The sequence below is a fragment of the Oncorhynchus gorbuscha genome, linkage group LG10 (assembly GCF_021184085.1).
Source record: "Oncorhynchus gorbuscha isolate QuinsamMale2020 ecotype Even-year linkage group LG10, OgorEven_v1.0, whole genome shotgun sequence".
Lineage (NCBI taxonomy): Eukaryota > Metazoa > Chordata > Actinopteri > Salmoniformes > Salmonidae > Oncorhynchus > Oncorhynchus gorbuscha.
Window position 1 is genome coordinate 45,629,283 of NC_060182.1, and position 11,235 is coordinate 45,640,517.

An 11,235-nucleotide genomic window follows, 5' to 3' on the forward strand; every position below is an offset into this window, starting at 1 on the left:
GTATTTTCCCCTTACTCAGGACATTCTCAGTTTGATGCACTGCAGGGGTATACAGTTCCTGCTTTTTGAGGACACTGTCCCCTGTGTCGGCTTGTTTTAGTCCTGACCTTGTCATCACATTACCTAGAGGTGGGAAAAGAGTTCCCATGTATGGCGAAAGGAAAGGGCACCCAATCACCACTGTGTAAAGCAGAGCACTTTCCCCATGCGTTTGAATGCACTGCTAACAGGTGCAATCTATTTCCACTAGAATTGCTACCTTAATGCTAGTCATGAGATTCTGGATGTCGCTAAACAAATGTAAAAACGGTTGGGGGAAAGTGGAAAGGAAACATTCCCTAGATAAGAACCCTTGAGAGGAACCTGTCTCCGATTTCAAATGTTCTGGATAATGTCTGCCATCGGTGTGTGTTCAGTCTGCCAGCACCTTTCTGTCCATAACATGTAGACAAACTCTATCAGACCCTTGGTGTTCATGGTATTGTGATGTTTGCTTTAGTCGATCTGCATCATGTGTACTGTAATGCCTGGGCACTCAGACAGTCTGGATGTAATTCCACTTGGATCTACTTCATTGGGTTGTTGCACATCATGTGCTGAAAGGCGAGTATTTTTCAATGAACACACGTCCACACACAGTGCAAGGAGTGTAACAGCAGATAACCCCGTGTCATTTAGATGAGTGGCCGTCAAATTGTGTCATCGCCGTCATGTCCCCCTGTCAGGGTGTTCATGGATCAATCACACTGTCCCCCATTGTCACTTTCATCGTAACCTCTCACCCCCACACTGTACATGTGGACACAGCATGTGTCCGTCCGCACACTACTGTGTGTGTTTGTGAAGTGAGCATAAAGTCACATTGCAGTGGTTACCATAGTTTATGTTGTTGTTGACGATGTAGGGTCAAAATGATTGGTCTTTGTATAATAAATGAATGGACTTTGGAGATGAAAGCTGATTCATTTCTGTCACCTGTTGTCTGGGTTGAGTATTAGGCTTATCTGCTTTCTCTGGCTTACTAATATCGTTTGTGATGCTCAACATATGTTTCGTTTTGTTCAGGGAGCTTACCAGAATTATAACCCTCATGAAAATACAGTATATACAGGGAATGTTGTTGTTTTGGCTCTGTACTCCAGCACTTTGGATTTGAAATGATCCAATGGTACGATATTTATGCATTTAACTTTCTCACAATTCATTCATTCATGACTATCCGTAACCATGGTAGCATCCACATTTAATGTAGAAGTGTTTAGAAACATTCTTATTTACAATTAAAGTGACTCCAAAATGACAAAATACATTATTTACCACTCATTTGTATTGGGTACAAAGTCATCTGAAACACAACCAAAACAAACTGCAAATGCATCAATAAAGAGTCACCAGCTTGATGGAGTCATTGTGTGCTAAGAATATGGGGGGGGACTACGGACAAAATGTGCTGAAATAACTCAACGGTTCACCCGATATGGATGAAAATACTCTCAAAATAAAGCTAGTCTGCACTTTAACCCCATAGTCATTGTATAATTTCAAAGTGCTGGAGTACAAAAGCCAAAACAACAAAACCTATGTCACTGTCCAAGTCCAGTATGCACGGTATGCATGTTTAACAATATACATGCAATATATACGCATGGATAAACTGACTCTTGTGGTTTTGGCAGCAGACATGTACAGTAGCAGACATTTGCTTTTCAATATGAATACAGATGCCTGTAACACAAGGTGTTGGCATGGGTTTCAATTGAAAAAAAAAACATCATTATGATGTGGTAGTGTGACACAAATACTCAAACAAATACTGATAGATGATGTGTGGTCATCAATACATTCGGACAAGGCAAACCAACGCTGTCCGACAGTATATGGTTATCATAGTGGAACTTGTTCTACAGACGGGAACTAATTGTCGCGTGGTCACAAATCCAGTGGCTGCATCTGAAATGGCATCCTATTCCCTATAATATGTATTAGTTTTGGCCAGAGCCCATGAGGCTCCAACAAGATTGTGCACTATATAGGGAATAGGGTACCATTTCGGGACATAGCCAGTGTTACTGTCAATATTGTATGTTGGAGCATGTCTAACTATTCATCTACCCTCATTCGATATCTAGTAACGCAAATGCAATGACACCAAAGTAATGACTTGCATTAGACTAGGTCTAAAGATCCAGAAGTTCAGTACTGTATGTTCTGGTGAATGCTAACTGTGAACCTATTCATGATGTTTGTTTTCTTTTGTCTCGTCTCTTGTTCTCAGGGCAAGGTGGCCAGCGGCATAAAAGGGCTGTTTCACAGAAACCCAAAGCAGGCTTCTCTCGACAGCCATGTTGCTGCACAGCTCAGCCGTAAGCACCCATTCGGAGCCCACCTGCTGCGCCGCACGGCCAGCGAGCCCACCAAGGGCGAGCCCAAGGTCAAGAAGGGTTTCCCCGAGATCGCCATCGACACCAAAGACTACAGCTCGGAAGGGGCCAGCGAGGACCGGGAGTCAGAGGACAGGGATCTCAGCGCCTCACCCCAGCCCCCGCAGCTCCACCAGCGCAACGGAGACGCCACGGACGCAGCTGCACCCGCCACGCCACGCCAAGGCTCCAACGGGCACCACAGCACCAACGGGGCTTTCAACCCCGATGAGGGCAAAGGTAAGGGCTCGCCTCGCTTCCTCCGATACCCCATGAGTGAGCCCCTCAAGCGGGTCAATCGGCTGCGCTGCCACGACCCCCTGAATGAGAAACAGGGAGTGTTTGCCCGCATGGCCCTCAACAGCAGTGGCAGGATGGGGGTGTCCTCCAACTGCATCAACTGTGTAATTAGCTCAAAAGAAAGCCCTGAGATGGAGAGGAAGTTTAAGGATGAGGAGAAATGGGGAGAGAGGCCTGAGAAAGCCGCCTGTTGCCCCACTCTCTCCAGACAAATTCAACCTGAGCCAATGCCCAAACCACAGATCCTGGCCACAGCCCACCCTGTTGAGCCCCCAGCCCAGACCAAGCCCAAAGTTGAGGCACTGCCCCTACTTCAGCCCCAGGCTTTCTTCCGGCCTATCCCCTTCCCCAGGTCCCGGGCCAAAGCCAGACAAACTCTGGGCACCCAACACACTGAGCCTCATCCTGACCCCTCTGAGAGGAACGCCCGCTCCTGCAGCGTGCCCCGCAGGTGCTTCCACACCCTTGCCCCCACCCCGGTGCCCATGCTCACCCCTGACTGCCGGAACAGCCTGCGCTGGCAGTGCGTCCCGCCACCCAACTACGGCAGCGCTTGTGGCCCGACTAAGGCCCCTCGCACTACTATCACCAGCGCCGACTGCGACAGCTTGTCGCTCAGCGACCGTTGCAGCAGCTGCGAGAGCCTGTGTAGCCTTGAGCTGGCCCCTATGCTGCCCCCAAGAGAGCTCCTTGACAGCCGCAGGCGCGCCGTGGGCACCTTGCAGCGTGAGATGAACCTCCTCTTCGCTCAGAAGATGGACGAGCTGCGCAGTAAATCGCCCATGTTCTTCGCCGGTAAGGTGGAGCAGCCATTGCAGTGCCCACTGTAGTACCCATAGAGGTCCCATAGAGGCACCTATAGCAGTCCCTTACAGCTGCCATAGTGAGCCCATTGTGCAGTGCTGATCCCCTAGTTGTGCGCCGTGTGCTGTGAGCAGTCCCCCCAGAGGACCCATCCTTTAGAGAGCCAATATCATTAGGCTTGTAGTTCCCTGGGTGTTCTATAGTCTAGAACCCAGGTCCCTTCACCAATCAAAATCTCCCTTTTGTCTAGACCTCCAGTTCTTTCACCAATCAAAAGTTCCCTTTAAATGTTCTCTCACTAATCAAAATCTCCCTTTAGTCTAGACCTCCGTTCCCCTGACCAATCAAAGTCTCCCTTTAGTCTAGACCTCCGGTCCCCTGACCAATCAAAATCTCCCTTTAGTCTAGACCTCCGGTCCCCTGACCAATCAAAATCTCCTTTAGTTCATTAGCACCAAAATCCCCACTAAATATCCATTGTGACTAAATTGATAGTCGAAGGCAGTGCATAATTGTACTAATGTGTAGAAAACTAGTAAAGTGTTATTTTAATGATTTCTTTGTCTGACAAAAACATGCTGTGTGTCCAACAGATGAAAGAGCAGCTGGTAAGTGAAGGACATGTAACTAGGGTTGTAAAGGGGGGGTATATTGCTGGAGACTTTTGAAGTTTAAGAGTAATCTACCAGAATTCTGGTCACTTTGAAGGATTTTATGTATTATATCACAAGACATCTAGTGGCCCTTTTAAGGTACTTCACAGGTGTCTGTAATTATCTCAGAATATATACCGAAAGAAAATATAAACGCAACATGTAAAGTGTTGGTACCATGTTTAATGAGCTGAAATAAAAGATCCCAGAAATGTTCTATACGCACAAAAAGCTTATTTCTCTCAAATGTTGTGCAAAAATGTGTTTACATCCCTGTTAGTGAGCATTTCTCCTTTGCCAAGATAATCCATCCACCGGACAGGTGTGGCATATCTAGAAGCTAATTAAACAGCATGAAGACATTAAAAGGCTGTAAAATGTGTAGTTTTGTCATACAACACAGCTTTCTCAAGTTGAGGGAGTGTGCAATTAGCATGCTGACTGCAGGAATGTCCACCAGACCACGTGTAACCCTGCCAGCCCAGCACCTTCACATCCGGCTTTTTTACCTGCGGGATTGTCTGAGACCAGCCACTGGACAGCTGATGAAACTGTGGGTTGGCATAACTGAATCATTTCTGCACAAACTGTCAGAAACCGTCTCAGGGATGTTCATCTGCGTGCTCGTCATCTTGACCTGACTGTCCTGGGCAGATTGCAGACAGCGTGAATGGCGTCGTGTGGGTGATCGGTTTGCTGATGTCAACATTGCGAACAGAGTGCCCTATGGTGGCGGTGGGGTTATTGTATGGACAAGCATAAGCTACGGACAATGAACACAATTGCATTTTATATATTGCAATTTGAATGCACAGAGATACCCTGACGAGATCCGGATGCCCATTTGTTGTGCCATTCTTCTGCCACCATCACCTCATGTCCCAGTTCTTCCATGGCCTCCATACTCACCAGACATGTCACCCATTGAGCATGTTTGGGATGCTCTGGTTCAACCTGTACAACAGTGTGTTCCCGCCAATATCCAGCAACTTCACACAGCCATTGAAGAAGACTGGGACAACATTTCACAGACCACAATCAACAGCCTGATCAACTGTATGCAAAGGATATATGTTGCGTTGTATGAGGCAAATGGATACTGACCGGTTTTCTGATCCACGCCCCTACCTTTTTTTAAGGTATCTGTGACCAACAGATGTATTCCCAGTCATGTGAAAACCATAAATTAGGTCCTAATGAATTTATTGAATTTGACTGATTTCCTTATATGAACTGTAACTCCGTAAAATCTTTGAAATTGTTGAATTTATATTTTTGTTTAGTGTATTAAATAATTTAATAATAATTTAAAATATGACAAAGCTGTAAAACATTGTCCTAAATATCAACCATCAACACATTTTTATTTATTAGGTAAATATGTATTTGTTGTCAATGTTTTGGCGTCAAACTGGGGGCAGTTGTGAAAAAAGTAAATAGTTGGAAAAGTTCATTGAAAATAATGCCATTGTTGATTGGATGGCTTTTCATTAATTCGACTATTTTCTCTTGAACTATGGGCTATCTACTAGAAACTCACGGACAATATGTATAAAAATATATATGCAAATATATCATATTTTAAAAAATGAATACTATATCTGAATATTTTTTTTGTTTGATATTTAAGTATAAATGACCAAAGTCCCGAATAATTAACAAAAAATATATGGCAAATGATCAACTATAGGAAATGACCGGTAGCTTCGCAACCCTACCTGTAACTGGTGTGAAATGGAAATGCAAAAAACAGAGCTCAATTCACCATCATTCTATGGAATGTAGACCACCTAGTTGGACTGCAGAAAGGCCACATGTCACTCTTGAACTCAAACCTCCTTGGTAACACTGAACAGAAAACTTCCCCCAGCAATGAAAGAGCCAAACCATTATATGATTTGGCCTTGAGGAGCCCTTCACCCCTTGACCCCCGGTTCACAACATGATAAACACCAGCTGTCCTCTCTCCCCTGCTTAGCATCTCCCACTCACTGCATTACATCAGAGGAAATCACGAGTTGTTCCTTTTGGGTCTCAGATTTATGTTGCAATGAAGGATGTTGGCCATACATTTAACACAAAATCCTATTACTCCTCAGAGAATATATCATGTTCTTCTCTTCGACTGTTAAACCCTGCATGAGCAGGGTTTAATATATATATATATATATATTTTATCAGGATCCCCATTAACTGTTGTGAAATCAGCAGCCACTCTTCCTGGGGTCCACACTTAACAATGGCTCTGTTGTGTTATGCTGTGCTCTATGTACACAGTATAATATATATGTGGACTATCTAGTGTAGACATGGTTTTAAATAGTTAAGAAACGTGATATTGTGAAATTGATAGTTTGTCTTTAGAAATTAGTAGTATTAAACTTATCTGCGCATTTGGTACAACTGTACTGTGCATTCGGAAAGTATTCAGACCCCTTGACTTTTTCCACATTTTGTTACGTTTGTTACGCGCCTTATTCTAAAATGTATTAAATAAGTGTTCCTCATCAATCTACACACCATACCATATGACAAAGCAAAAACAGTTTTTTAGATTTTTTTTACAAATTTTATATGAATAAAAAACAGATACCTTATTTACATAAATATTCAAACCCTCTGCTATGAGATTTGAAATTGAGCTCAGTTGCATCCTGTTTCTACAACTTGATTGGAGTCTAACTCTGGTAAATTAAATTGATTGGACATGATTTGGAAAGGCACATACAGTGCCTTGCGAAAGTATTCGGCCCCCTTGAACTTTGCGACCTTTTGCCACATTTCAGGCTTCAAACATAAAGATATAAAACTGTATTTTTTTGTGAAGAATCGACAACAAGTGGGACACAATCATGAAGTGGAACGAAATGTCAGTCTCTCGATGTGCAAAACTGATAGAGACATACTCCAAGCAACTTACAGATGTAATCGCAGCAAAAGGTGGTGCTACAAAGTATTAACTTAAGGGGGCTGAATAATTTTGCACGGCCAATTTTTCAGTTTTTGATTTGTTAAAAAAGTTTGAAATATCCAATAAATGTCGTTCCACTTCATGATTGTGTCCCACTTGTTGTTGATTCATCACAACAAAAATACAGTTTTATATCTTTATGTTTGAAGCCTGAAATGTGGCAAAAGGTCGCAAAGTTCAAGGGGGCCGAATACTTTCGCAAGGCTTATCTATATAAGGTCCCATCTATATACTTATCTATATAAGGTCCCACAGTTGACAGTGCATGTCAGAACAAAAACCAAGCCATGAGGTTGAAGGAATTGTCTGTAGAGCTCCGAGACAGGATTGTGTCGAGGCACAGATCGGGGGAAGGGCACCAAAAAAATCTCTGCAGCATTGAAGGTCCCCAAGAACACAGTGGCCGCCGTCATTCTTAAATGGAAGAAGTTTGGAACAATAATGGAGCAATACTCTTCCTAGAACTGGCCGCCCAGCCAAACTGAGTAATCGGGGGAGAAGGGCCTTGGTCAGAGAGGTGACCAAGAGCCCGATGGTCACTCTGACAGAGCTCCAGAGTTCCTCTGTGGAGATGGGGGAACCTTCCAGAATGACAGCCATCTCTCCAGCACTTAACCTGGCACCATCCCTACGGTGAAGCATGGTGGTGGCAGCATGATGCTGTGGGGATGTTTTTCAGCGGCAGGGACGGAGAGACTAGTCAGGATCGAGGGAAAGATGAAAGGAGCAAAGTACAGCTAGATCCTTGATGAAAACCTCCTCCAGAGCGCTCAGGACCTCAGACTGGGGCTAAGGTTCACCTTCCAACAGGACAACGATCCTAAGCACACAGCCAAGACAACGCAGGAGTGGCTTTGGGACACTTTTCTTAAGATCCCTGAGTGGCCCAGCTAGAGCCCGGACCTGAACCCGATCTGACATGTCTGGAGAGACCTGAAAATAACTGTGCAGCGACACTCCCATCCAACCTGACAGAGCTTGAGAAGATCTGCAAAGAAGATTCGGAGAAACTCCCCAAATACAGGTGCGCCAAGCGTGTAGCGTCATACCCAAGAAGACTTGAGGCTGTAATCACTGCCAAAGGTGCTTCAACAAAGTACTGAGTAAAGGGTCTGAATATATATGTAAATGCAATATTTCAGTTTTTTTTATTTTGCAAAAAAATATAAAAACCTGTTTTTGCTTGGTCATTATGGGATATTGTGTGCAGATTGACGAGGGAAAAAAACGATTTAATTAATTTTTAAATAATGCTGTCCACAAAATGTGGAAAAAGTCAAGGGGTCTGAATACTTTCCGAATGCACTGTATGCTCTCTTGCTTAAGCGCTCTCCTCTGTACTGTCCTCCCTCTTATATCCTCTTTTCCTCCAGTTGTGCTAAACCTATTTTTTCCTTCTTGCACGCTCTCTCTGTTCCTAGTGCAGAATTGAGGGGATGACCAAAGCCAGGTAAAGAGAACCCTTGAATGTCTGCACGCTCGCTCACCCACTATTTTCTTCTCACTCACTGTGCCTTGCATGTCTTCATAATCCTCCTTCACTCCCTTCACTCACTCACTCACTCACTGACTTACTCACTCACTCACTCACACTGCCCCATTAACATCGTGGCGTATTTAAGGTCAGGACCGTATTCACTAAGCACCAAACAGACTGCTGGGTGTGGGGGTTATGCACTAATGAATATGACTCAGGGCAGGATAGTTAGTCACAGATAGCTTTAAAGGACTAGTTCGCTATTTTACAATTTGATGTTAGATGGTTCCATACTGTGAAAGTAGTCTATGGGCTAAGAGAAATTGTAATGGTTGAGTTTTCTTTAAACAGCCATTACAAACTTCAGCTAACTTTAGCCACCACTAGCTAAAAATCAATGAAAGTGATGGGGGCATGTTAGCATGTTGTTTGTTATTGGCCAAATCACCTTTAAGTAACATTACACCAAATATGGAGTTTTTAATTTTTTTTAATGATGTGCTCACATGCCCTTTAATTTCCATTGATTTGTAGCTAGCGGTGGCCAAAGGTAGATGAAGTTTGTAATGGCTGTACCATGGATTACAGTTTTTCCTGGCACATGGACTACTTTCAGGGTGAGGAACCATCTAACATCAAGCTGTAAAATAGTAAACTACTCCTCTAATGGAATTACATTTCGTCAACAGGTTGAGATATGTGCATAGATTTCACGAGAACGACTTGGGAGTATTTAACTGTGTTTGGTGCATGTGGATGTGGACACATGGAGTCCCACTGTATGAACGATCATCCTAATCACAACTACCCTGCTGGTGATTCCCATTCCATCGTTGCCATATTGTTCTTTTTTCAGGTCGAAACCATCCTGGTTATCAGTGTATGCACGCAATTCATCATGTTGAATATTGACCATTTAGGCATTTATCCATCAATCTTATGCATATGTTGAATGGCAGTTATGTGAAGCATTATATTTAAGCAATAAGGCCTGAGGAGGTGTGGTATATTGGCCAATGATTAACTGGGTGGTTTGAACCCTGACTGCTGATTTGGCTGTATGACCACCATTTTTTTTACTGTTGTAATTACTTTGGTGACCCGTTTCTAATAGCAGTAAGGTACCTAGGGGTTTGTGGTATATGGCCAATATTCCACGGCTAACGGCTGTTCTTACCCTTAGTGGTATATTGGCAATATACCACAAACGTCCAAGATGCCTTGTTGCTTTTAGAAACCGGTTACCAACATAAATATAAAGGTAAACAGGTAGATTGAGTCATACCCGTGGTACATTGTCTGTCGCTTTCAGCCAATCAGCATCCAGATGCCAAACCACGCAGTTTATAATCTTGTGTATGGGTAAGAAAAAAAAATACACTTGTATCCTATTCTTCCCAAACTTTCAGCACATTTATCTTCCAGCATATGTCAGGTAGACATATATACTACTCACACACTTGCATATTTGTATTGCATATTTTAAATATTTACCTGAATTCCTTACCACCCCACTAAATGTGTCACTACCAAAACATAGTAGTGATCATTTTGATGAACCTTTTACCAGCACAGTAGAGAACAGTAGACCAATACCACTAAATCAAGAGTCCATGGGCCCCTTCAATTGTAAGGAACTCAAGTAGAGTAAGCTTGAGTACAGTAGGGTACAGTACAGTAGGGCACAGTAGAGAACATTGTCAATGTTTGTGCTCTTGGAGGGTGGGAGCCCCGCTGCATCTCAATACTCTACACTTTGTCTGAAGTGTGCACGTATCTACTGCTCACATGGTGGTGGGCTGTAACTCGGTTGATAGAGCATGGCGCATGCAACGTTAAAATGGAGATAGCCTCAATGGCACTGTATGTGCTTTCACAGATGTCATAATGGCACGGATACAACTATGAGACCTCTATATATCTCTATGGTGTCAATTGTTTCGGTTTGGACAATTTTAACTTATTTGTGAATCCCCATAGCTAACATATGGCTGGATAGCTTTCATTTTGACAGATGTACATCCCAGCAAATATAAATGTCAGCCATTAAACTGTACTTTAAATATTTTGTGAAATATTAGTTGTTTAGATTGACCAACTTTTCTCGGTCATTTTCTCACCATGGGGCCATGCTGGTGAGGGGTGCATTCCTATCACTTGGTGATATTTGTAGGGGTGTGGCTTTAGGCACAGTCATTCTACAGTCTTTTAATGTGTGTGTTTCGGTAGTGACATCAAAAGGTGGGAGAGTGAAAACATTTTTGTTAGGGTGTTTAAAAATAAACTGCTAATTAGATCAATATCTTTCAATGTTATAATAGAACTCAAGATGTTGTATAAAAATAATAGTGTTTAAAAATATTACAATCATTCATTGCTTTATTTTCAAACATGAAGTTTAGGAATCAGGGTTTGGGACAGCCACCTACCTCTTAATATAAATGTGTATAAACAATTACTTTATATTATATACATTTAACAATGTTTGTTATTGCCTTGGATTGAATTCTCATATCATGATGTATATACAGTACCAGTCAAAAGTTTGGACACACCTACTTATTCAAGGGATTTTCTTAATGTTTACTATTTTCGACATTGTAGAATAAT

General features: G+C 42.8%; 1 protein-coding gene across 11 annotated transcripts in view; it reads left to right on the top strand.

The window, feature by feature from the left end:
* Positions 1–11,235, top strand: part of plch2a (phospholipase C, eta 2a) — a 192,437-nt gene that overhangs the window by 176,635 nt on the left and 4,567 nt on the right. For 9 of the 11 annotated variants that reach the window (XM_046366274.1, XM_046366271.1, XM_046366270.1 and 6 more), the window contains one exon: positions 2,276–2,660. In XM_046366274.1, the coding sequence (XP_046222230.1) occupies positions 2,276–2,660 (385 nt within the window). Of the gene's footprint in view, positions 1–2,275; positions 2,661–8,569; positions 8,599–11,235 lie in introns of all 11 variants that reach the window. The other 2 variants (XM_046366276.1, XM_046366277.1) reach the window with 2 other exon arrangements.